Source organism: Lemur catta, chromosome 18, assembly GCF_020740605.2.
Source record: "Lemur catta isolate mLemCat1 chromosome 18, mLemCat1.pri, whole genome shotgun sequence".
NCBI classification, from domain to species: Eukaryota; Metazoa; Chordata; class Mammalia; order Primates; family Lemuridae; genus Lemur; species Lemur catta.
Genome location: NC_059145.1, coordinates 46,087,763 through 46,114,871, shown reverse-complemented (window position 1 = coordinate 46,114,871; position 27,109 = coordinate 46,087,763). Strand labels below are relative to the sequence as shown.

General features: G+C 48.6%; 2 protein-coding genes across 5 annotated transcripts; both read left to right on the top strand.

Annotated features, from left to right (window-relative positions):
- Nucleotides 1–5,802: 5,802 nt before the first annotated feature.
- CCR8 (C-C motif chemokine receptor 8) lies at nt 5,803–10,749 on the top strand. Its single transcript, XM_045529911.1, has 3 exons — nt 5,803–6,213; nt 6,592–6,757; nt 8,203–10,749. The coding sequence occupies exon 3, from the start codon at nt 8,217–8,219 to the stop codon at nt 9,540–9,542; it is 1,326 nt and encodes a 441-aa protein (XP_045385867.1). The 5' UTR covers nt 5,803–6,213; nt 6,592–6,757; nt 8,203–8,216; the 3' UTR covers nt 9,543–10,749.
- A 3,949-nt stretch (nt 10,750–14,698) lies between these two features.
- On the top strand, nt 14,699–26,042 carry SLC25A38 (solute carrier family 25 member 38). 4 transcript variants are annotated; one of them, XM_045529908.1, is made up of 8 exons: nt 15,043–15,131; nt 19,638–19,952; nt 20,059–20,180; nt 20,944–21,028; nt 21,779–21,958; nt 22,222–22,390; nt 23,969–24,135; nt 25,268–26,042. In XM_045529908.1, the coding sequence occupies exons 2-8, from the start codon at nt 19,938–19,940 to the stop codon at nt 25,388–25,390; spliced, it is 861 nt and encodes a 286-aa protein (XP_045385864.1). In that variant the 5' UTR covers nt 15,043–15,131; nt 19,638–19,937; the 3' UTR covers nt 25,391–26,042. The 4 variants fall into 4 exon arrangements, with proteins under 4 accessions (XP_045385866.1, XP_045385863.1, XP_045385864.1 ...); XM_045529909.1 differs by lacking the exon at nt 15,043–15,131 and adding an exon at nt 18,095–18,515; XM_045529907.1 differs by lacking the exon at nt 19,638–19,952 and having other exon boundaries at nt 14,718–15,131.
- Nucleotides 26,043–27,109: the final 1,067 nt, after the last annotated feature.

The window sequence follows — 27,109 nt, the reverse complement described above, 5'->3', positions numbered from 1 at the left end:
AGCCTGTGGCTTCTTGTTCGGGGCCCACTCACCCTTCAGCCTGGGCCTCGGGGACCTTGTGCCAGGGGCTAGTGGTCACTGCCGGACTCCTCTCTGTTGTCATGGTGACAGGACTATTTCCGTTCTCGGTCCCTTGCAGCCGGCTTTGCTGTCTCTCTGCACAGCTTATCTGTGACTCAGCACGGGAGGTGTGTTAACAGCTTCCCCGGCAGAGCTGCCCCCGGACCTGGGCCTGACTCAGCTGATTGTCTCCCGGAGTGTGGAGTGCGGGGCAGGCAGGAAGGAGCTGACGGAATATTACAGGAATCTTGTGATGGAGTCAGTCATCCGTTGGTGACTCACGGGCTCCAGCTCAGCTGGGCTCCGTGCACACACTGCCGTCACCCGGGCCCTGGGCTCGCTGGGAATTTCCTCGTGAGCTCACCCAGCAAGTGGGAAGGACCACACGCTCTCCCCGACCCCCACACTGTTTCTTATCGAGCTAGAGGAAGCCCTGGTTTGCATCTTGTGTGTGCAGTGGCGGGGTGACATCACCGTGAATGGAAGGTTTTCCGTACGGCACAAAGGAGGATCCTGTTCTTCAGACAAATGCAGAGGTTGCATTTTCTCAGTCTGGAGGAGGCGGCTGCCGCCGCAGCCCACCCATTCTAGACGTACTTGTTTCACCCTCGGGTCTCTCGTTCGCTGAAACACGCTTCAATGTTTCATGCTTGAAATCGGGATGGGTCGCCATTGATGGCATCTTGTATTTGGCAAAATGAAGAGAGGGCCTGATGGGGAAGTGGAGGATTTTGGTAAAAACAGGACCAAAGCTTCTGCTGCCCCACGAGGAGGCTGTGGTTGCTTGGAGAGGATTAGCAGCCAAATGCTGCCTTTACTTTGTGGGCTTTTGGCCTTTGTGTCAGGTTCATGGGTGGCATGTTGTGTAAATAAGATAACAAGTGGGATAATTCCTCAAATAGAAGGATAGCATGGAAGGGAAGCGGTTGTTACTTATTGGTATGTATGAGTCATAAATATATTTTAGAGCATAATTTAGAAAATGTATAAAAGTGCAAAATGTGTGTTTGTGGATCTGTTTAATGAAAGGACCATGCTTCAGCAAAAAAAAAAAAAGAAAAAAAGAAAAATCTCTGTAGGAGACTGCCTCGTGACCGTTGGCGGGGTGGTTACAGGTTAACTGCTGACTTTAGCCATCAGCTGTGATAACCCCAATCTGAGCTCTGCTGAGTACCAAGGAAATCTTTGCTTTCTCTGGGCAACAGCTGAGATGTTGCAACTACTGGTAGGGTTAAATAGTCTCCAATAAAGGAGAATACTTGCAGCGTAATTAAATTTTTTAAAAAATTTGAAATAATTATAAATTCAAGGAAGTTGCAATATATATATATATACACACACACAGAGAAATCCTCATTTACTTCTCCCAGTTTCCTCCATTGTTGGCATCTTACATGGCTACAGCACAGTATCACTGCCAGGGTATTTAGGGTCCACAGGCCTCATCCAGGCTTCCCCTGTTTTACGTGTGTGTGTGTGTGTGTGTGTGTGTGTGTGTGGTTCTACGCAATTTTATCACATGTGTATATTCTTAAAACCACCACCAAAATCAAGATACAGAACCGCTCTGTCACCGTGAGCCTGTCTCCTGCTACCCCATTAGAGTCCCCATCCCCTCCGCTTCCCGTCCCCACCCCCTGGCAACCACTAACCTGTTCTCCAGCTCTGTGATTTTGTCCTTTCAACAATGTTACACGAATGGAATCACACAGTATGTTACCACATTTTCGTGGACTTTTTCACTCAGCGCAGTTCCTTTGAGGGCCTCCGAGCTGCTGCATGTGTTAAGAGTTTGTTCTTTTTTCATGGGTGAGTAGTATTCCACGAGCCAGGTGTACCGTTTACCCTCTAAAGGAAGACATGTGGGTTGTTTCCAGTTTGGGACTATCGTGGATAAAATTCCCATCTGCGTAGTCATTTTAAAGCTAAAGTGGATACTGATGGTTAGACCCAAGGTTTGCTGAAGGCAGACCGTGTTTTATACACATTTCCATCCTTTGGGACTTAGCATAGTGTTTGCACACAGGTGCTCAGTAAGGGTCTGTTTAAGAAATAAATAGAGATAGAGGTGCCATTTAAGGACACAGTGTGTTGGGGAGGTTAAAATTACAGGTTTTAGACTCAGACAGGCTAGAACGCTGGGCCTGACGTGATCACCTCCTTCCTGGGCGATCCGAGGCAGGCCTCTGCTCCTCACCTGTGAAATGGGACAGTGACAGGACCACTGCTGTAGGGCTGTCGTGAGACTGTAATGAGCAAATGCCTCACAAGGCTGTCAGTGCGGTGCCTGCCACATAGCAATGGCTCACGAAACCTCCGCTATTATTGCTATTATAGAACGTTAATCTACACGAGATCATAATACTACAATAGCTAATACCTTTTTATTGCTTTTATTCTGAAATGCTTTTATCCTTCAAAGGAAGACATACCATTCTATACTCTAGGTGCATGTGTAAATTTTGTACTCATGTAGATGCAAACATTGAAAAGACCTTAACTGACTTCTTTTTAAAATAACACTTCTTATTTAAGGTTATAATATCTTATGAACATTAGTGTTCAAGTCTCTAACGTGCACGTGCATGTTTTTGAAAATTTGGAAGGACTGAGGTGTTCTTTTCCACGCAGCCATTCAGGGGTGTCTCTCGACTTGGACACATGGATCTGCTCTTCCAAGAGTGGATGGGATGGATTTTATTAGTATTTTTCCACTTTCGGCATAATGTAAGTTCATTTGTACAAGCAGCAAGTGTCTTGATTCTTTTCCCCAGAAAATTGGGTGATCTACGAGCTGGAGGGGACAGAGCCTCTTTCCCTGTTGCCTGCTGTGTCCGGACCCTGTGTGCCTGGGGTCACGTTTGGGACAGTGTCCCTCTAGTGACCTCCCGGGATGTCAGGAGAGCCCTGAGTCATGCAGAACCTCCCGCCAGACGCCAGGAGGCTGCGATTAGAAGCTAACCATTAACTGGCTACGGGGGCAGCGGGAGGGGAATAAAATTTCCAGCTGTTTCACAAAGACCAGTGGTGTTTACCAGAACATGAATGGAGCCGGGGCCAGTGGCCTTGACTCTCGGGGTCCTTCTGTGGGGGAGGCACCGGGCGTGATCTTTGGGGTTTCTAAAGATTCAATGGATATCGCGCCTGACCCTGGCAGGGTGGGGTGTGTGCAGGAAAGCTTGTCAAGGCAGGCTTCTCGGAGGGCTCTGGGCTTTGCAGGTGGGGAGAACGTCAGTAGACGGATATGAGGAGACAGCTATGGGAGACAGGATTCCAGAACTTTCCACGCTGCCCATGTCACACAGCAGCCACACCTGACTAGCTATTCATGCCTTCATGCCGTGGTATGTTTGCTCAGCTGCCTCTTCTACCTAAAACGCCCTTCTCTGGAGCCATTCTCTGCGTCAGTCAAGACCTAGTCCTGATGCCACTTCCTCCATGCTGACTTCCTTACCTCTCCCAGACACGAACGAACTGGACTTTTCCCTCGGCGGTGACACAGCCCTTTATTGTGCTGTATACAGTGCTTGCTACATCATTGTATTTCGATCGGTAGCCCATCCATCTTCCCCCTGTCGGCTGATGGCAGCTTGATGGCGGGCCTGGGTCTGGCTCACGTGATGTCTCTAGAAAACCCGCGTGGTCCCGAGCCCGTGGAAGGCTCCGGCAGTGCCTGCTGCCTCGACTTGACTAGAGGTGGGAGGGCACGTGGCGTCTCTGAGGAACGCGGCATTGACCGGTGAAGTGGAACCTGGCAGAGTGGGTGACATCCACCAGGACCCTGTGCTCTTCCTCCTCCTGGACACACGGTGGGTCGTGTTGCCATGGTTTCTCTGTTGCGTTTAGATGTGACTGTGGCATCGCGTCCTGGCCAGTGGAATTTGTCTACATCACCTCTAGCCCAGTGTAGAAAAACCGCCTGTGCAGGAGCCTCTGTCTCTCCACCTGCTCGCTGCACAGAGAGGGGCAGGAGGCTCCCCAGGAGGACGGAGCCACGAGAGAGCAGACATCAAGGATGGAAAACGCGGGCGGCCGTTCCCTGAGCAGGAACCCTCAGCTGGACTTTTCATGAGCGAGGTCTAAACTCTGGGCCAAGTTCCTGAAATTTGGGCTTGGTTTGCTACAGCAACCAGCATTACTGTAACTGAAGCATGGACTTTTTTTTTTTTTTTTTTGAGCCCAAAGGATAAATCCTGAAGGACCTAGAGCATGGATATTTTTTTTTAGAGACAGGGTCTTGCTATGTTGCCCAGGCTGGAGTGCAGTGTCTGTTCACAGGCACGATCGTAGCTCACTACGGCCTTGAACTCCTGGGCTCAAGCCATCCTCCTGCCTCAGCCTCCCTAGTGGCCCGGACTGCAGGCATGCGCCATCACACCTGACTTAATTTCATCATGTACATCATCACAATGGAGATGACTGTTTGATGATGTAAAAAATCTGTTTTCCTGCTAGAAAAAGGGAAACCCTGGGGCAGTTGAGGGTTTGGGAAAGAATTGGTGGTGACCAGAGGAAGGCTCAGATCCCGGCTCTCAAAGGGGAGGCTCACAAGCGCCCCCCAGTGGGCTCTCACATTCTATGTGCAGAAGATGCCCGTGGGGGGCACATTGCATGTTCCCAGGTTCCATGTGCAAGGCCAGGTGTGTCTGTTGGGAACAAGACACCTGGATTTTTAAATTGTTACAGTGACTGTGGTAGGACGTCACCTTCAGTAAACTAAAGGGATGCCAGAGCAGAAGGGGTTTGTGCCGGAGCTTCTGGGACGTGTCTCTGGAGCCTCCAGCCGAGAAGCCCGGTTCCCAGGGAGGCGAGGGACAGTGCAGCCACAGCGGCCCAGGCACAGAGACCGAGGCGGCCTCACAGGGTCCCACGCGGGCTGGCACGACACGGGAGAACACACCACGTGTTCTGAAGGGGCAGAGGTGGTCTGAGAGGGCTGGGGCTGAAGAGGCTTTGCATTGGAGTCAGGAGCACATATTCTCCACGGGCCTGTCCCCTGGAGGTCCCGGCATTTTTGTCATCTTTTTTTTTTTTAAGTACACCTAATTTTGTGGACACAGATTTGTACCCACTCTAGACTGATCTCGGCAAATTTTGTTGGAAACTCCTTGGAAGCCATTCGATTAAAAAGTGAAAAAGGACACCCAGACCCAGTTTACAGGGACCCAAGCTGAGGGATGATTAAAACCTGGACCTCACCTGTGCACAGCAACACAACCTTGAGGCAGAATCTGGGTCTCCTATGGCCAACCAGGCTGGCCCAGGCATGACTGGGAAGTGGGATTTTGGGTGTCTGATGACATCCCTTTGTGCCCCAGCGGGGCATAAACTGAGATTGAAGTTTGGCTAAGTGCTGGGAGAGTGGCCCAGGGTCCCTCGCCCCCCACCCGCCTGCTACGCATCTGCCTTGGTTGACGTGCATGGTGGAAGGGGCTGTCATGGGAGAAATAATTTTGTGCAGATTCCTGGGAGAAATCGGAATATGCCACTTGTTCCCTAGTTAGGACACAGGGATGATGTCTGAACGCCAGGGGGACAGTAGGCAAAGGGTGGAAGGGACACATCCACGGAGCACTTGGTGTGGCCCAAGAGCAGGAGCAGGGCTGCTGCGGGGCCAGGTGGCAGCGTGCAGCTCAGAGTCCGGAGGAGAGGAGGCGTCTAGGTTTCCTTCCCACCTTTGCCAATGCCTTGTAGGTGCGGCACAGGTGGGGGGTGCAGCGGCTCCACTGCAGGGAACCCAAATATTTCCCGCTGCGGGAGCCGTGGCAAGAGGCCTCCAGGAGGTGCGAGGGGAGGATGTTCCCGAGCTCAGGTGGGGACTCGTCTCAGGAGCGTTTGCATTCGAGCAGGAGGCTGATTTTTACGGACGAAAGACAGTTCCTCCTCCACGGGACTTGCGGGCGCTTTGGAGGCTGGCTCAGGTGGTCGGAGCGCACTTTGGAGTAGGTTGATCTTTTCTTCTCCCCATGTCACAGGGGGTCTCTTTCATGTCTGCGGGCAGCTCCACTCCGTGCACCCCACTTTGTTAAACACCCTAAGTGGCAGGTGTCCCTCAAGACCAGTGTCTCGTCCTTCTGCCGACAGCTTCCCCAGGGCGTCCCTCTGGCCACCCGTGAGGAATGTGGATGCACAGACACACACGTCAGACTTCAGGTGAAGCAGCTCTCAATGCCTGGGCCGGTCCCCTAAGTCACTATGTTCTATTTTGTTGAGGAACTTACTAGAACAAACAGAAGGGGAGAAGAGGGAGGCTTCTTGGCTAGCAGTCTGTTTATTAATGTCTTGTACATCAGCCTGACCTCTCGAGCAAAAGTTAGGACAAGGTGAGGGCTGGTGCTGTGACCTAGCTTGGGACGTCTGGGTTCAAGCCATGCCTGACACACGTCTGTGACTCACCGCTGCTCCTCCTGCGGTGACTGTCACAGGACGTCCTTGGGCGATGCCCTGGAAGCCGGCTCAGGAAAGGAGGTGGGACAATGGCAGAGGCCAGAGTCCGTTCATCCCCTTGTTCATCGTGTCCCTCATCTTCAGGGCCATCCCGACAGGCCAGAGCTTGATCCTGGGCAGCTGCTCGGTTGTGAACGGTCTCGTGTGACTCACCTGGTCTTCCGGACGGATCTCAAACACACCCCAGAGCAGGTGCTCCCTGAAGACGTCAAGCCATCGGTGCCAAAGAATCATGCAGCATTCGATGGCCGTGAGTGACGCCAGTCACCCTGAAGAGCTTCTTGTGCTGTAGCAACTGTTGCTTAGACGATTTGTACAATGTCTTGTTTTCTCCACCCGATTCTAAGCTGCTTGAGGACACGTGTGGTTCATCTCACATTTGCCACGCAGCTGAACGCCTGTGCCCATGCAGCCTGGTTTCTCCTCTTTCTCTGATGCAGCAAAAGAACCCAGATTCTGTACATGGCCTCCTTTTTAGGTTGACAAATAAGACTTTCACATTTTATTTTTTCTAGTATTCTCTTTTGTAAGACTGAAACTGATAGTCTTGGCAGTGCTGTGGTTGACTCTTACGGAGACATGTCCGTGGAGGTCGTGCATTCTGCGTGTCATTTTCAGAAATGGCATTTGCTTTCTTCAGTGCTGGTCACGTAGCTGCTATTGGTGAACCGGCTCTAGCTGGTGCCTGTACTCAGAATAGACAGGAGTTATTCTCACGCATCTACGCCCTCGATTAGGGTTTATAGACAGGCGTGAGTCCGCTGATCACGGAGGGTGGCGTTTCCATGGTCAGGACAGACAGAGACTCACTGGCATGTGCCAGCTCCCTCTCTCTGAGGCTGGTCTTGAATATCCTGAGCTCAAGTGATCCTCCTGCCTCAGCCTCCCACAGTGCTAGGATTAGAGGCGTGAGCCACCGTGCCCGGCCCCAAATTGGTTTTAATGATTGTTTCTAGTATATGGGAATTAGTTTGTGTAGTTAAAGGGAACTTTAGCTTCATCTCTACTGGGAAGGAAAGGGAAGGGGAGGGGAAGAGAGGGGAGGGGAGGGGAAAGGAGAGAGAGAGAAAGAAAGAAAGAAAAAGAAGAAAGAAAGAAAGAGGGAGGGAGGAAGGAAGGAAGAAGAACCCAAAGCAAATATGACAATATGTTAGCCGTTGCTAATTCTGTATAATAGACCTATAAGTATTTATGTTTTCTTTGTAAATTTTGGCTTTTGTTATCCCACCTAACTCCCTTGCACTAGCTTGGGCTGCCATAGCAAAATATCATAGACTGGGTGGCTTAAACAATAGAAATGTATTTTCTCATAGTTCTGGAAGCTGGAAATCCAAGACCAAAGCGCCAACAAGTTTGGTTTCTGGTGAGCCCTCTCTTTCTGGCTTGCAGATCACCACCTCCTCATTGTGTCCTCATGTGGTCTTTGCTCTGTGCACAAGGAAAGAGAAAGAAATTTCTAGTGACTCTTTCCCTTCTTGTAAGGACTTTAGTCCCATCAGATTAGGGCCCCACTTTTCTAACCACATTTAACCTCAATTACCTCCTTAAAGAACTTATCTCCACAGTCACACTGTGGGGGAGGGTGTCAATATATGAATTTGGAGGGGACACAATTCAGTTCATAACGTCCTCGTAACTTTTTTTAAATAAAATATTTTTAAGGAATGAATCTCTTTTACGTGTCTCTGTGACCAGGTCCCCCTGCCTTGATGGATTATACACTTGAGCCCAACGTGACAGCAATTACTGGTGACTATCATCCTGGTATCTTCTCAAGCCCCTGTGATGGGGAACTCATCCAAAAGGACGGCAAGTTGCTTCTGGCCATCTTTTATTGCCTCCTGTTTGTATTTGGTCTTCTGGGAAACAGCCCGGTCATCCTGGTCCTTGTGGTCTGCGAGAAGCCGAGGAGCATCACGGACGTGTACCTCTTGAACCTGGCCCTGTCCCACCTGCTCTTTGTCTTCTCCTTCCCCTTTCAGACCCACTATCAGCTGGACCAGTGGGTGTTTGGGACTGTGATGTGCAAAGTGGTCTCTGGCTTTTATTACATTGGCTTCTTCAGCAGCATGTTCTTCATCACCCTCGTGAGCGTGGACAGGTACCTGGCTGTTGTCCATGCCGTGTATGCCATAAAAGTGAGGACAGCCAGAATGGGCACAGCCCTGAGCCTGGTAGTGTGGCTGACTGCCATTATGGCCACCAGCCCACTGCTAGTATTTTACCAAGTGGCCTCCAAATACGGTGTTCTACAGTGTTATTCCTCTTACAACCAGCAGACTTTGAAGTGGAAGATCTTCACCCACTTTGAAATAAATATCTTAGGCCTGTTGATCCCATTCACCGTTCTTCTGTTCTGCTACAGTAGCATCCTGTACCAGCTGAGGAGGTGCCAAAACCACAACAAGACCAAGGCCATCAAGTTGGTGCTCATTGTGGTCATTGCATCTTTACTCTTCTGGGTCCCATTCAACATGGTCCTCTTCCTCACATCCCTGCACAATATGCACATCTTGGATGGCTGTGTCATCAGCCAGCAGCTAATTTATGCCACCCATGTCACAGAAACCATTTCCTTCACTCACTGCTGTGTGAACCCTATTATCTATGCTTTCATGGGTGAGAAGTTCAAGAAACACCTCTCAGAAATATTTCAGAAGAGTTGTAGCCACATCTTCCTCTACATAGGAAGTCAAATGCCCAGGGAGGGCTGGGAAAGGCTGTCGTCCTTCCATCAGAACTCCTCCCGTTCCTCCAGCACAGACTATATTTTGTGTGAATCGGTGAAGGGGACATATAAAAACACTTTCTTGAGTAGCACGCTAGCAGCAATGAACAGACGTGTGGATGTGGAAGGTTTACAGAAAAAGTTCAGTGTGAAGGATATTGTATATGCTGTCGCCAATACTTGGAATGTGACTAAAGACACAGTTGTGTATCTAGCCCCATCTCTGCAACCATGTTCAGTGATGATGGTGGGCAAGGTGGTGACTCTAAAGGATTCTGTATGTCAAGTGAGAAAAAATGATGTCTGACCTCCTTACATATACAAATATATACCTTCAGAGTCCATTTGTATGCTGGAAGAAGTGGATATTGAAAAGTTTTTAACATCAAAATGAGCCTCCAGTTGTGCGTTCATTGACTGATGGTGAAACAACCAAAATGGTTCTGAATTGAGACAATTATAATAATAGTGACAACGGAGATGACATTATTTACACTGCAGAAAACGTGCCTATAGACAACATGGTGAAAATATGTGATGGGCTTATTGAAGGACTAGGACAGTGTGCATTCATAACAGAACAAGAAACCATGTCAGTTTATAAAATAATCAAAGAGAGACTTCTGAGACAAAAACTCTTGATGGGGCAGATAACTCTGGGGGAAATGTTTTAAAAGCCATACAGCAGAATGGCTCCTCATCCCTAGAGGACCCACTTCCTGGTCCCTCAACTGTGTCTGATGTTTCTTCTCACCTAGAAAATAGAATACAGAGTACACAGCATCGTAGGTGGAGACTGGAAACCTGCCATTGCCTGCTGTTGCTGTTTAACCGCTGATACAGGTATTCTGCTGATGCTACTGTGCTGCTTAGTTACTCTGAACACATTATTTTTTTTTTCACTGTATTGACGGTACTGTCATTTTTTTACTTCTAAGTATTTTTGTGTGAATAAATGTAAGAAAATGATTGTTTATCAGAAGCATAGAAATTCAGAGTCAGAAATGATGGTGATGTCAGACAACCACAGATATTCCACACTATCTGAGATAATGGCACCTTGGCTTTCTGATGGCTCAGTCCCTACAAACTTTGTTTCTTGCACCCAATTATTAAAAATGATGTATACTATTACCTTTAGCCTATGTGTAAAGGTGTATATGAAACACAAATGGATTTCGTGTTTAGACTTGGGTCTTATCCCAAGATATCTCATATGCAAATACTACCAAATCTGAAAAAATCCAAAATCTGAAACACTTCTGTCCCAAGCATTTTGAATAAGGGATATTCAACCTATATATTAAAATCTCTGTGATTGTGGGTTTGTCTATTTTTCATTTTAATTCTGCTATTTTTTGCAGTATATATGTTGAAGCAATGTTATTAGGTGCACACAAAATAGGATCATTGTGCCTTTTTATTGAATTAACTCTTTTATCATTATGAAATGCCTCCTTTTCTCTAGTAATACTTCTTGTCTTAAGGTCTACTACGCTCATTAATAGAGCCACACCAGCTTTTTTTGGATTAGTGTATGTGTTGTGTATCTCTATACTGTTTTATTAAATACTTTAAACCAAACTGTTCTCCTATATTTAAAATGTCTCTTTTGTAAGCAGACTTCAGTTGGGGCTTCCCCCCCACACACACACACAGAGAGGGGGGATTTTTATTGCCATGAGGATACACAGTCTGGCTCCTCACAAGCAGGCCTCAGGTGTGTAATCTAGGCTTCCAAGGCAAAATCCTTGGCCTCTGGAGTCCGGCCAGTGGTGCTGACAGGCACCTGGCCTCCCTGCCTCACCAGTCACTTCCCTCCAGTCACTTCCTGACTGCCACACACATGTCCCCCAGCACGTCAAGCCAGGGTGTACTCCTAGCTCAGACCATCTCCCGGTGGGGAAGGTGACATGGAACTCCAAGTCCCAGCACATAGACCCCCACATTCACATAATATTCCAGGGTCATTTATGTCCCTGTACACATCATCACTGGTGTCTCTAAGCAGTTCCTACGCTTGGAGAGAGTTGGTTTATTCCAAGCAGAAGCCAAAGAGTACCACTATCTGTATTTTTAAAATCCAGTCTAATAATCTTTGTCTATTACTTGGAATGTTTACTCCATTTACATTTAATAAAATATATAAAGCAGACCTAGGGGAAAATGGCGGGTTAGTGGTGGCCTCCAAGGCTCACTGCCCCCAGAGGAGGAGGCAAAGAACTTGGACGGCTACACCCAAGTGGATCATGGTCCCCCACCCCCGCTGAGAACAGCTTTGTGAATCTGCAGAGAAACAGTGTGGGACACGCAGCACAGGAAAAATGTGAAAGGGAGATAGGTGGGCAAAGCCTGGAGAGTGAGAGAAATACAACAGGGAATAGAGGGCAGCACGGGAGGGCTGTGCCTGCCCGGCCGGCCAGTGCTGGGCAATCTGCCCACAGGAGGGTGCCCGCTCCCCCACAGGCCCCCACACCCACTCGGGGCGCACCTGAAGGCGGTGCAAAGTCGTGGCACAGTACAACAGGCTCTGTGGAGAGGGGACAAGAGCGGGAAACATTTTGAACTCCCAGGCACTCTGTGCTGGGGCTGCACTGGGCCAGCGAGGGACTGGTCTGAGCGGTTACTTCCCGCTACCGCACAGGGACTTTGGTGACTCGCTTCTGGTGGGCAGCAGGACCTGAGCGCGGGAGGTGAATGCCGAAAAGGGGGCTCTACCCCTGGAAACCGCTGTGATTGGCCGGCTCAGGGCGAGGCAAAAAGACCAGGGCCCTCTGCTAGGCAGACGTGAGACTGCGGGACTGTGATGCAGACAGGGGTGACACCTGGTGGCCTGTTGATTCAACCCACAGGATCGACTTCTGCCAATTCTTGAGTGGTTGTCCCTAACGCTAGCGCTCTAGGGGCAGATGGCCTCCATTTTTAGGGTCCCCAGATGCGGCTGCACACGGTGGTTTCGGGCAACACCCTTCCCCCAGCCCGGGGACTTTCATGCCGGGTGTGGAGGACTCTGCCCTTGGAGGTGGGGAGAAGCAAGAAAAGCCGCTTTCTCTGTGCAGATGGTGTGAATCTGCAGGACTCTAGTGCTGAAAAACAGTCTGTGACCTGTTGATTCTGCTCGCCAGACCAGTGTCCGCCCTTAATGCTGGGTCCATGGGTTGGGTGGCCACCATCTGGGGTCCCCAGCCTGGAGACGCAGCTGCACACGGCCCTTTCAGGCAACACTCCTCCCCCAACCCACAGACTTTTGTACCGGGCGCTGGAGACTTCACCCTTGGAGTTGGGGAGAAGCGAGAAAAGCTGCTTTCTCTGTGCAACTGGTGTGAATCTGCGGGACGTCGGTGCTGAAAAATAGTCGGTGGCCTGTTGATTCAGCTTGCGGACCGAGGTAGGTCATCTAATAAAAACGTAACTCCAGGGCTTGCTCTTCAGGTTCGGGCGGCCGCCAGCATTGAGGTTCGTGGACAAGGAAGGAAAAACCTGGCCAGAGACCTCAGCAATCGCACCACTGGAGGGTCAGACTCCCGTCACTGATTCTGCTCTTCTCTCTAGTCCGAATGGTAGAAGATGCTCGCCTCTTTCTCAGGATCACAGAGGTGGAGAGACTTGGCTTTGAGCTTGTCGTCTTCCACAATGGCTTGGAGAAGTGTGTCTGTTTGTTCCAGCCTGGGCCCTTCCTGGAGGGTCTGCCTGGGTAAGGCAGGGAGGGCCATCCCAGCGACAGCTCAAGGGGGCTTTGATTTGGTCAAAGAGCAGGGAGGGGCTGTGAGGCCAGGTGGCAGGCCTGCCGCTGCCTCCAGCAGGTTCTTGGTTACTGAAGTGCAGAGGAGCACAAGTCTCATTCTACTGGCCCTGGGCAAGGCAAGTAATACCAGAAAGCTGAGCTGCTGGCCAAGAGAAGGGAGGTCAGAAGCCTCTCATCATGCCCCCCTCCCTTCTTGGAGATATCTTTTGTAACTCATTAACAGGCCTAAAGCTATGCAAGACAAAGCTTAAACCACACCTGCTGAGCATCAATTTACTTAACAGACCCCGTAAGTGTGGGTGGCTTGTCTCTGGTTAACAGACTTCCTCATCTTAACTTAAACCTTTCCAACCCTTTAGACAAAGCTTCTTTTCTTTAACCAATTATAAACCTAAGAATCTTTCAATCTACCTATGATCTGTAATTTCCTGCTGGAGATAGCCTACCTTTTTTGGGCCAAACCAGTGTACACCTTCCGTGTATTAGTTGATGACTTTATGCATAAGTCCTGTCTCCCTGAACTGTATAAAACCAAACTGTAACCCAACCATGGTGAGACCACTTGCTCAAGGCTTCTTGGGTGTGGCTCTCTGGGCCATGGTCACACATGTTCTGGTCTCGAACTCCTGACCTCAATTGATCCTCCCGCCTCGGCCTCCCAGAGTGCGAGGATTACAGGCATGAGCCACTGCGCCCGGCCTGTTCTGAATAAACCTCTTTAAATTATTTTACAAAGTTTGGGTTCTTTTCCACTGAGGCTATGAAAAGTTCGAACTTTATTCTGCAGATTCCCAGGGCCACTGAAAGTGTGTACCTGTGTTTGCAACGGGAGTGTCAGGATCGTAGCGGTAATACTTTTCCATAGACCAGCCAGACATGCATAATGAGAAGTTGGGGACCCATAAAAGCTATTGACAGAGTCCAGATGAGCCATAAACTAGAATTTTAACCATCGACCAGTGCTGTCCAATAGAAATATTATGTTGGCCACATGTGAAATTTTAAATGTCCTAGTAGTCACATTACAAAAGTAAAAAGAAACAGGTGAAATTAATTTTAATAATGTATTTCATCTAACCCAAATATACCCAAAACATCAGGTCAACATATAAAAATTACTAAGATAGTTTACCTTGGAAGTCTTAGATATCTGCTGTGTGGTTTATACATAAAGTACATATCAATTCCTACGCTAAATTTTCAGGTTTAAAGGGAAATGCGGTCCCGTCACAACAATATAGTCATGCCAGGCGTGGTGGCGTCCCGCCTGCGGTCCCAGCTCCTGGGGAGGCTGAGGCAGGAGGACGGCTTGAGCCCGTGAGTCCCAGGCTGCAGTGAGCTGTGACCGCACCGCTGCACTCCAGCCTGGGTGACAGAGGGAGACCCTGTCTCAAAAAAGTCGTGTTCAGCATGAAAACATTCCACACTGCTTCAGTTTTGCATGCAAATTAAATAAGTTCAAGACAGTTCTGCCGCACTAGCCACATTTCCAGTCCTCAGCAACCGCAGGCCCCTGGGCAGAGCGGGTGCCGACTGCATACACGCCCGGCCCTTCCGCCCACAAGCAAAGGTCCTCGGGCGCCCCGGTGAGCCCGGGCGCAGGGAACCGCGGACCCCGCAGCTCCGGGCGTCCTCACCAGGTGGCGCTAGGAGCGCTCACCAAGCGCCTGCCCAGCGTCCCGCCCCGGAAGCGACCGCCCCTTCCACCTAGGCCCTCGGCTCCCTGCACCCGCGGGCGCACAGAACCCAATCTCCCCTGGTGTGAAAGCCCGCGGCGGGGCGGGATGGGCAGGGGCGCAGAGCTGCGGCGGCCGCGGGGCTGGTGAAGAACGGCGCGTAGTCCCTGGGGCAGGGCCGTTCGGCGCCCGCAGCCACGCGCGGGCCGTGGACGCGCAGCCCCAAGGCGCGCAGGCCTGGCCCCGGCGGCCGGGTGCTTACGGGCGCAGACGCCAGCGAGCCCCGGCCTGCCACGCGGCGCCTGGCTGCAGCTACCCCCCGGCCTTCCTCCAAAGTCGCCAGGGCCGGGCCTGAGCGCGCACCGACTGCACCCTGGGCCCGGAGCACTCGCGAGCCTCCTCTCCGATGATCCAGAAGTCGCGGCCCGCGCTGCTGCAACCCCAAGATGTCGGAGGCGCGGTGGAAACGCTCATGGTGAGCAAACTGCGGGGAAGGGAAGCAGGGGTTCTGGGGCCGCCGGTCGGGAAGGGAAGTTTGGGAGGTTGCTAAAGGTCAGGAACCCTCGGGGGGCCTCTAACGCGCCGCGGATGCGGGTAGGGTTGGGGACTTGGCGGGAGAGAGAGAGTCTAAGGGGATTAGAAAAGGGACGGGGAGGCAGGAGGGAGGAGAGAGGGGCTGCACTCGGACCCTTGGGACCGGCAGACTGGATCGGTGTCTGGGTAGAGAGCTGCGGGATTGCCCGGGCTGGAGCGGTAACGGGGGGGCGCGCCAGGGGAGCGTGCGCTGCCTCTGCTAGGTGCGTGGCTGCTGGACATTGCGTGACGGTCGCCTGGAGTGACAGGTGGGAGGACACCTGGCAGATCTTTGGGCTGTCGCAAGGTCCGGTGACAGCGCGGAGTCTGAGGATCGTCGGTGCCTGGGCCGGCCCCAAACCGCTGAGCGCCTCGCGGCGGCTCCGGGAGGTCGGCCGTAGACTCCTCCCTAGTCCCGGGCTTCCGGCCGGCCGCGACCTGGGGGAGGGACTCGGGCGACGCCACGCCCCTCCGGCGTCTGGATTGGCTGTTGGGGTCGGGCCGCCGGGCCGCCATTGGCGGAGGCGGGGCTGAGTGGGCAGGTGTCCGGGAGGCTGGTCGGGCGCAGTCGTCGCTGTCGGCGGGCGCAGGCAGGGGTGGGCCTGGCCGCGGGCGGGGAGCGTCCTGGGCCGCCCCGGCTGCCGCGGTCTCTGCGGGCCGCCTTGCTCCCCGGGGTAGGTGAGTGGGGGCGGTATAAGGGCTATTTTTTCTTTTTTAAATATCCTTAAAGGGAAAGGCAGAGGCTCTGAATTGACATCTTTGAAAACCTGCTTACCTTTTCCTCTTTCTGAGCCCTCCAGCTCTCGCCTCCAGGTCTGAATTGGATTTAGGAATTTTTTTTAAGGGCAGTAGGAATTGCTTTTGGAAGCAGTTTGCTAACTTTTTAGTGCTACTCATTCCTTTTGTGTTGTGTGTATTGCTTGGTTTTGCCCTCCCCTCTCTCCCTTAAAAACAAAACCAAACCAAACCGGATTATTAATCTCATTTACCTTTGAGCTGTTTTTTAAAAAACTCTCAAAGGATGCGTGCCATCCACTGTTGACAAAATCTTAAGCCCATTCAATATTACCTGTTGTTTTTCGGTTTTTGTTTTTTTGATTTTGTTTTTGCCTACTAAAGGTTAATCTGTGTTTCTAGTATATATAAAATAGCATCTGCTTTGTGCTAATGGACCTGGAAAATTACAAAGTTACAAAATTATAGGCTCTATTTGTTTATTCAAGAAGTATTTATTGAGCCAGTAATGTCCAATCGTTGTGCTGTGAAAACAAGGACATTAAGAAGATATGTCTTGCAATCAGGGATGGGGGTGGGTGAAGGACAGCAGCCTTAAAACAAATTCCACATAATACCTGTGGGAGCATTGGGGAAGCAGCACCTAGGAGAACTGCTCAGAAGATTTATCACTGTTGAACACATACTGTGCACCAGGCTCCCAGGTCAGTTCTTGAGTTACCACTATGAATAAGACAGGCAGGATTTGTGACAGTGCTTGTCCTGGAGTCCAGACCTAGACCCTCAGTCGTAAGGGGGAGGGGCACTGAGCCTGGATGTGGTGGACTTAGGGAGCATTAAAGGAGCTTAGGGCAGAGACGCAACACATGAGAGTTTTCAGAGGTGAGAGAAGGCAGAGTCCTCCATATGGCCAAGAGCGTGTTAGTGGGAGGGTGAGAGCATAGGCCAGACAGGGAAGAAGGAGCTGCATGGCTTATGAAAGGTCTTGCAAGCCAGCAGTTTGAACTTTATCCTGAGGGGAGTATGGAACAACTAAAAGGTATTTATTTTGTTGTGTTTTTTTTTAATTAATTCAATGAATATTAATGACAAATTTATGTGATACTTTGTAGTTCACATTTATCACTACTTGTATTTTCATTCTATCTTTTGTTTTCTTTTTTACATTGGCAAAAATTGTACAAAACGTTCAAACTGTACTAAACATTGTCTCTCATTGAAAAGTTTTGCACCTGGAGCAGTGTGTGGTCAGATTGGCAGTTTTGTAAGATGGCTCTGGCTGCAGGGTAGAGAGTGGCTTAGAGGGCTCACAGAGATGAGGTGAAGAGGTTGTAGCAGTCACCAAGGCAAGAGATGGCAGGGCTCTGAGCCAGGATTGATTTCAGAGCTGTTTAGGAGGTGGAATGAGCAAGTGTGGGCTCATCAAGGATGGTGCCCAGGTTTCTGGCTTGGGTGGCTGGATAGATAATGGCAAGCATTCACTGGGATAGGGTACCTACCCTAAAGGAGGAGCAGGTTGGAGGCAAGGGAGGGAGCCGAGTTCAGGTTTAGAAATGCCATCTGAGGTGACTGTGGGACATCTGAGTAAGTGGCTATGTGGTCTGAAGCTCCAGAGAGAGGCTGTGAGTGTGGATAGAAGGATGGAAATGGAAGCTGTGGGGCCATGGTTGAGGGGAGCATTTCCATTTAAAGGAGGAGAGGCCAGAGAAGTGGGAGGAAAACCAGGACAGTAGTGATCTCTGAAGCCAAAGGAAGAGAGCATTTCAAGGAGTGAGCAGTGCTCAAGGGTGGGATGTTCCTGTGTGGCCTGAGAAGTGTCATGGATTTAACTTTAGGCTGGGGTATATGGTGAAAAGAACATGAACTTTCAGCCCTGGCCAATGGCTTCAACCCTTGTGATAGGACACATTTGTAACCTCTGAGCTTCAGTTTAATCTGTAAAATGGGTTTAAAATACCTAGCTTAAAGGGTGGTGTGAGATTTTGAGGTGGTGTATGTAAATGCCTTGTCCAGTGCTGCTCTGGGAGCAGAGTGGAGGGTAGGTTGGCACAGTTGAGGCTGGACACCACGGAGGTGGTGAGGGTGGGTGGGGAGGGGCAGACTGGGAAGACTGAGGGCTCAGTCGGTGGGACTTGGTCATGAAGCAGCAGGCATGGTGAATTCTACACGTCTCCCAGATTTCTAGCCTGGGGACTTGGAATATCCCAGTGTGGACTGGAGACGAGGCAGGTGTGTGGGGAACTGTTGACCAAGTGTCCACTTTGGATGTGTTGAGTTTAGATACCTGTGGGCCGCTCCAGGGGAGACAGGGGCCTTGGGATATTGGAGTCTGGGGAGAGGCAGGACTACAGAGAGATGTGGGCGTTACCAGCACTCCAGACAGGTGGGTGAGGCTGCCCTGAGGGGAGATAAGAGGAGCAGCCCTATCTGCGGGGCAGGGGCAGGCGGAGGAAAGGGGACTTGAAGGGCAGTCAGAAGAGGAGAGAAGAGAGAGAAACCAGAGACCAAGAGGAGCTCAGCCACATGGAATGCACCAGGGAGGCCAAGTAAGGTAAGGACAGGGACAGGAAAGGGGTCTCGGGATGCGCAGGTCCTTGGTGAGCCCTCATTAATGGGGATTGGCTGAGGGCAGACTAGGGAGCCTGAGGAGTGACTGACGCAGAGTGAATAGAGACGGTGTAGCATCGGCCTGGAAAAGCAGAAGCTCTGGAGCAGGTTTCCCAACAGCAGAGGAGATGCCAACGGGAGATAGGCCCAGTGTGTGGGGAGGCAGGGCTCCCTGTTGCCACAAGTCTAGGAAGAGGCCAAGAAACACAGAACTCATGAGAATATTGGTTAGCAGAGAGTGGGTTACCTCTGGGGGAGAGAGAATTGATGCCAAAACAGACCTGTCAAAATATGCACACTTTGGTTTTACCTGTTGTCTTATCAAACCACCCTATGATACTTTAGAAGCTATTGGAATGTGGTTGTAAGCTCCACTATCTAGTATCTGAACTTAGTCTGCTCCCAACAGTCTTGTAAGGAATTACAGTTATAACTTGCTCCTTGCTTGAAAGTTGGAATGATCTTTCTTCTCTGTGAAGCAAATACCACAGGTTACAAACATTTCAGTTCTGGATAAGTAGTTATGTGATGTGTATAATGGAAAACTTTATATTCATCTCAATGTTTTAGGGCTATAGATGTCATTTACTAAAAATTAATAGTGCAAATGCCACTTAATAAGGGAAGAGAAGGTCTTTTGGGCTGGAATTTGCCAAAGTTTGGAGAAGATGGCATTTCTTCCTGGTTGGATTCTTTAAAGTGCCTTTTCACAGTCATTTGTGATTCTGCTGGGTTCTGGGGGCCAGGAAGGAGGAGCTTGTCCTGGTCCTGTAGTGGCAACACTGGGCTGGAGCTGAGCTTCCTGGCATGTGCTTGGGGGAGGTACATTTAGTCTTTGAAGGAATTCTACCCTGCTGGGTGGTGCCTGTAGATTAGGCAGCACATGTGTGTGGGTTGAAGGAGAGGCAGCGAACCAAGGACACTGGTCTTTAGAGCCATCTGATTTGCTTAGGTCTTAGGTGTAAGAGTTCGGGAAGGTTTTAAACAAAGGAAATGTGTAGATTATACAGGCAGTGGCACTTATTGTGGCTGAGCTTAATGTTTCATTTGCTTTGGCTTACTCCAGTAAATACCTACAGGTCCTGCAGCCAAGGGAGCCTGGAAACCAATAGTTAAAACACTACGTTCAATTGATTTTGCTTTTGAAACAATAAGGAGATGACCAGTAACTTTTGGAGTCGGGACAAATGGAGAAGTGTGGTTGGCGGTACAGAAATAGACGTGTTGCCCAGTGGGAGCACAATTATTAGCAGTACTGAGACCAGAGAGACACCTCTTGCGGTGTACAACGTCCTCAGCAACATTCCAGATTCCAGTATTGTTCATTCTGGCTACATATTTTCCTTCTCTGAGGTATGAAGATAACATGAGGCATGACCAGGTGAGTTTCTGAGAGATGCTTATAAAGGAATTCACTGGTCCAGCTGTGGAGAGAGGTGAGGCTTGCTCAGGCAGAGCTGCTGACACGATGTTCTCTCGTCCTGCAGTTACATCCAGCGATCAAGGCTTTCCTGTGTGGCTCCATCAGTGGGACCTGCTCTACCCTCCTTTTCCAACCTCTGGATCTCCTTAAAACACGCCTGCAGACTCTCCAGCCCTCAGACCACGGGTAGGGCTTGCTGCCCACATTTGCTTCAGGAGCTGCTTTCAACAACTCCTGTTTGTTTCTTGTTTATTAAATGGGGTCCTTTCCTAAGCAGCTCCCTGGATCTGTCTTGGTGGGATTTGCATTTTATTGTGCTAGCTTGTGATGTTATAACTGTATTGCCTGGTATGAGTAGTGGGTGGTTTTCTGGAAATAACACCACTATGGATTGTCTGTTTTGTGCTCTTCCCGCCCCCCCATATTGATCTATGCATTGTGGGAAGTATATAAAATGGGACATTATTCCATTGCTTGCAGCATAAATGGACAAATAAACGTGTGTACCAAACCATGAACACACAGGAAGTCAGAGCAGTTGCAAGATGTGTTGTAGAGATTCTTAAGTGTTCTAAAAAAGAGTCTATGCATAGAAGTCTTTGAGGCCGGGCATGGTGGCTCACGTCTGTAATCCTAGCACTGTGGGAGGCCGAGGCAGGAGGATCGCTTGAGCTCAAGAGTTCCAGCCTGAGCAAGAGTGAGACCCGTCTCTACTAAAAATAGAAAAATTAGCTGGGCATCATGGTGTGCACCTGTAGTCCCAGCTACTGGGGAGGCTGAGGCAGGAAGATGGCTTGAGCCCAGGAGTTTGAGATTGCAGTGAGCTAAGATGATGCCACTGCACTCTGCCTAGAGAAAGAAAAAAAAAGTCCTTGGGTGAGGAATTCTTTAATGAGGAAGTGATCTAAGTGATTTTTTTCTTCCCTGTCTCCTTTCTGTCTGCCTTCAGGTCTAGACGAGTTGGGATGTTGGCTATACTCTTGAAGGTGGTTCGCACAGAGAGTCTTTTGGGCCTCTGGAAAGGGATGTCCCCTGTAAGCTGCCTTTTGGGTCTGGGTTCTCTTGCACTGACTCCTTTGACAACCAGCCATTTGTCTTCCACCTCTCCAGCTCCTCAGGATCCGAGAGAGAAGGATGGGAGGACCCACGTGGTCTTCCTGCCCGTCTCTCACACTATCACTAGCTTCTGTCTGAGGGCTCAGGGAATGGTGCGTCTGTATGCCTTAGATAAGATTTCTGAGGGCAGCGTAGTCTCTATGGTGGGTGCAGCTGGCACCCCCACCCGTCAGGATATCCTTGCCCTTCCCACTTCAGTGAAAGTGGGCTGAGACTGCCACACTTGAATTTCTTTGCCCAAAGGCTTTTTCTGGTCTTAGGGACTCACTTTGCTGGAAGCACCAAGAAATTAATGCCCATCCCAAACCCACAGCAGTCCCCCAACCACTGAAAGATGAGAGTTGATGTTTAAAACCTGCTCCTTCAGGTGGAGGGGTAACTCTGAGGTGTGTTCTACACTGATTCCCAGAGTTCTCCAAAGGGATTAAGTTGCCCACGACAGTAACTGGTTTTTAGGCAATCAATAAATGCCCTTCATTGACTGCATTCCATTAGTGATGCATTCCCATCTCACTTCCCTCGTCTCCTATTGGTGTTCCCTCCACACCTTAAATAAAGTACTTGCATGCAAGTCATCCTGGGGTCTTTTGGGAAAACCCAGCTAACACAGTATCTTACACTGTTGGGTCTTTTTGATTTCTTTTTTCCCCGCTGACTTTTTTCTGCAGTCCATTGTGCGATGTGTCCCTGGTGTTGGAATCTACTTTGGCACTCTCTACTCTTTGAAGCAGTATTTCTTGCGAGGCCATCCCCCCACTGCGCTGGAGTCGGTCATGCTGGGGGTGGGCTCTCGCTCTGTTGCAGGAGTCTGCATGTCGCCCATCACTGTGATCAAGACACGTTACGAGGTAAGTGTGACTGCTTTAGGGCCTCAGGGTGGTTAAACAGAGCCACTAGGCTCTTGGGTAGTGACCACTGATGTCAACTTCCAATTTACAATCTAACATGGAGTCCAGTGTGGTCAGAGAACCCATTTGTGTAAGCAGGCCACACCATATGTGACCTAGAGCCCACAGTGCTCTGGTAATGCCACATCACCTGCAGTCTGCTTGGTTCAGTGCTCAAATAGAAGGTCTCTGTGCCAGTCACTGGTTCTGTGCTCCCTTTGCAGAGTGGGAAGTATGGCTATGACAGTATCTACTCCGCCCTGAGGAGCATCTACCGCAGCGAGGGGCACCGGGGCCTCTTCAGTGGCTTGACAGCAACTCTCCTTCGTGATGCGCCTTTTTCAGGAATCTACCTGATGTTTTACAACCAGACCAAATACATAGTGCCCCACGGTACGGATGGAGGAGGGTGTGGTGGGAGAGAGCGATATCTCTGAGAGTCCAGATCCTCGCTGTTTTCTCTGGGATATGAGAATATTCGTTTTTCTTAGCAGCTCCAAACGCTTAGCAGAGTTTTAGGAACTGAGCCATCCCAGGATTGTGTCAGGACCTGGGCTGGGTGCTAAGTTGCAAAGGTGGATGTGACAGACTTGGTCCCTGCCCTTTGGAGTTGACATCCTCTTAAGGCAAAGAGTGCTTATACTGCTATAGTTTGGTGGTGGGGGTAGGGTGGCTGGGAGGGAAATAAAGCATGTTTTGCGGAGGTCTTGCAACAGTACTTCCCAAATTTGATCTTAAGATTGCTGGATCTCATCCAAGGCCTCCTAGATTACAAAGTTTGGGGTGCAATCTAGGAGTCTGTATTTTTCAGGAAGCACTTGATGTGATTCTTGTCAGACAAGTTTGGGAAACACTGATGGGTTAGGAGTTTGAAGAAAAATATTATTTTTACTTCTCTTGCTGTAGTCCCAGTTAATGTGGTTTTGAGCCCTCCATGTGGGTAGAGATGAAGGTGCCAAACCCCAGGCCCACTCCACCCCTCCCCACCAGTAAGCCTGTATTGAGCTAGACACAGGCAAAACCACTGGGTGGTAAACATCCACCCAAGCAGAGCAAGGTGTTGCTAGAAACACATTCCATAGAATGAACCTGCATTTAGTAAGGTGTCTATGGATAATTTGAGCAAGGAATTGCTACCAAGTCGATTAGGAAAGTTGGAGTGAGTGCTTTAGGAGATTGACTGCTTTTCCCCAGGCACCAGGAAGTGTAACTCTGCAGGTCATAGCCTTATTGTCAAATTCAGGAATTTTAACATAGATACAGTTCTGTAATCTATAGTCTATATTCTGATTTCTCTAATTGTCCCAATAATATGTACCAATTTTTGTTTTTTATTTTTAAGAGTATAAGCCAATTATACCTCATAATGAGTTTATCTGATGTTTCTTCATGATTAGATTCAGTTCTACATTTTTAGCAAGAGGACCACATACGTGGTGTTGTATCCTCACTGCCTTAAATCAGGAGGCAAACCTGTGGCTTTGGGGCCACATGTGGCCTTCTGGATCCTTGAGTGTGGCCTTTTGACCAAATCCAAATTCTACAGAACAAATCCTTTTAATAAAATTCAAAATTATCTTCCCACAAAGATACACTTAGTTGAGTTTTCAGGGGACACTCCCCTTAATAAAGGGATTTGTTCTGTGGAGTTTGGATTCGGTCGAGGGGGCGCACTTGGGGATCTGCAGGGCCACACCCCTGGCACCCATTGTGAGTGTTAATAACATTTTATCACTTACATGAGGTACTGTCTGCCAAGTGTGTCCCCTGAAAGTTCAACTAAGTGTATCTTTGTAGGAAGATAATTTTGAATCTGTATAAACATCGTGTTTCTTTGACCCACATGTTTTTGCATAGGTTAATGATTCATGCCTGAGTCAATTATTATGGAGGTGGTTGTAAAAAGGTTCTTTTCTAACTCCATCATTCTATTTACATTTATAAGTGCATGTTGCCTTTGTTTTGTTTCAGACCAGTTGGATACAACCCTTATTCCCGTTGTAAATTTCAGCTGTGGGATATTTGCTGGTATTCTGGCTTCACTGGCAACTCAACCTGCAGATGTTATCAAAACTCATATGCAGCTCTCCCCAGTGAAGTTTCAGTGGATTGGCCAAGCAGTGACACTCATTTTCAAAGTAAGACTGTAGAATAAGTATTGGTTCTTGTGCTTTAGGATTTCTCTCTCTCTCTCTAGAGCAGTAGTTCTCATCCTTCATGCACATTAGAATCACCTGCAGAGCTTTTAAAACTCTCCATTCCCAGGTCAAAATCTAGGCCAATTGTATCAGAATTTCTGGGGGGTGAAGCCCAGCATTTTTTTAATGCTCTCCGGTGATTCTAATATGTTGCCAAAAAAAAAAACTCTGTTTTTTGAGGATAGGAAGCACCTATATTTGGACTAGCTGTGATATTTGTTAAACATGCAGATTGCTGAACTCTACCCCAGACCTACTGAGTAGGAGCTAGTACTACAATAAAGGACCTAGGACAAAATACTGTGTTCAGGGGGAAAAACACAAACATGTTTTGTGCTAATAGTTTGTGCTAATACAAATGGACAGAGATGCTATTATTAAAGATGAAAAGTACACACTAAAGTACTATTTACAAACCACTGGGTTGGTCCTTTTGGAACATAAAGCAGGTATTCTTGTTAGAGGTAAATATGAATTTGTGAATCCAATATTGCTTACACTATTTAGGTTCTTTTTCTATACCTAAAATCATAAAGTTTCAAAATAATATATTGTTCGGTATATGTGAATTACAAATCAGTCAAGATTATGAGGGAGGAGGAAAGAGTTTTTTGGTCTTTAATTCTTATAAAGCTGGGGCCACCAAGAGCATACGGTGCATTACAAGAAGGTACTCTCGATAGACAAGGGCAAGAAGGCAGCTTTTACTTCAGCCTCAATCCAGGACCCAGGCCTTGGCAAGCAGACTGCATGTCATCTGCTACTGGGGCTCAGTGCTTCTGTGCAGTGTACACACTGTACAACTGTACACAGCAGACCTGCATAAAGATTTTTCAGCTAAGAAATTCCCCTAGGTGGCAGGCCTAAAAAGGTAAAGCCTAGCAACTACACACTAAAAAATTTATTTTAAGTTCATTGATTATCTCCCTGGACCCATTATTTATAGTTTTGGCATACAGTTTAGAAACTAAGGCTCAAACATGGGGTAACAGACCTTCACTCTGGTGCCAAGTGGATAATTAGTTGTATCACTATTTTGCTTCTGAAGTTTTGACATTTACTTTCATCATAGGACTATGGCCTTCGTGGCTTCTTCCAAGGTGGTGTCCCCCGGGCCCTCCGCAGAACTCTGATGGCAGCAATGGCATGGACGGTGTATGAAGAGATGATGGCCAAGATGGGCCTGAAGTCCTGACCAAGAGAGCACTGGATAAGGGTGGAATCTATTGCCCTGCTTGGTTTCTGCCAACGGCTGCTGCTCCTCACTGTCCTGAGTAAGATGTAGTCCTGCTTGGAAACCAGGTAGAAACGCATTGCCTTTGCCTTCCGGTAACCCCGTTCAGGGAGTGAATAGATGAACCTGATTCAAGCCTTCAGAATCTCCCAGAAGAGGAGTCACCAATACACACAGCACACTGGGGAGTCAGGAGAAAGCTTTGCATACCCTCGATGCCGCTTGCAAAGATGTTTCTGGGGAGAGCTCTGTCAGGCAGCTCTGATCCAGCCTCCCCACTGTACACCATGGTGCCTCCTTGGGGACGTTCTTGGGCAAGGAATAACAAAGCCTGAGAAGCTACAGCTGGGGAAGACTGGATCTGAGGGAGGAGTCATTGTCACCGGGCTGAAGACTCTGAGGTGGTGTTAGGATGAAGAAGAAAAGTTGTCCTTATTTAATGGGTTCCTAGTCAACTTCTCAGAGGCTCTGGAGAGTGGGGACGGTGGCTTCCTAGCTTCTAAATGTTCAAATAAAATTTTTTTATTTTGGTCCCTGTACTGTTTAACCTCTAAGTTGTCCTGACATTTTTTTTTCCATCTAAAGTTCAAATAAAGTGAAGTACTTTATTGTTGAAAGTTGTTGGGAAAACCTAAATAGTGTTACTGTTCTATTTTAAAATAACAAAACAGTTCTGGGGTGGCTGGCTCTAGACCTATATAGGTCCCTAAAACCTAATTTTTTTTAAACAGCCTTATTTTACATATTATAACAACTCACCTATTTCAAGTATACAGTGATTTTTAGTAACTTTACTGAGTGGTGCAGCCATCACCATAAATAAATCAGTTTGAGAACGTTTTCATCCCCCAGTAAAATCTCTCATATAATTAATCCTCACTCCCAGGCCAGCTCACCACAGATCTACTTTCTGTCTTTGTAAATTTCCCTTTTCTGGATACTTCATATAAGTGGAATCATACAATATGTAGTCTTTTGTGTCTAACTTCTTCTACTTTGCATAATGGTTTTGAGGTTCATCCATGATGTGGCACGTACAATACTTATTTTTTATGTCTGAATAATATTCTGTTGTGTGTATATACTATATTTTATTCATCCATCAGTTGATGAATATTATGGTTGTTTCTACTTTGGGACTATTACGTATAATGCTGCTATAAATATTGATGTACAAGTGTTTGTGTGGGCAGATGTTTTTATTTCTCTTGAGTATACCTGGGAGTGAAATTGCTGGATCATGTGGTAACTCTGTGTTTAACACTTTGAGGAACTGCCAAACTTTTCCAAGGTTTCTGCACCATTTTACATTCCCAGCCACAGGATATGAGAGTTCCAATTTCTCCACATCCTTGTCGACACTTGTTTTATTTTTTATAGCCATTCTAGTAGGGTACTCAAGTTTTTTGTTTCAAATTTAGGAAAGAGCCATAACTTTATCCGAGCAGCAGAAGGGGGGGATGTTTGGTTAAGAACATGGGCTTGAATCCAGGCAGGCAGGTTAAAAGCCTGCTCTCCACTGACTTAGACGTGATCCTGAAATTGTGCCTATGAATGGAGATACTAATATTTCCTACCTCTTAGGGTGGTGGTGAGGGCTAAACAAATGTATCTGGAACATATGTCGTATTAGCTTCATGACAACAGAAATTTATTCTCTCAGTCTGAATCGTTCTCTCT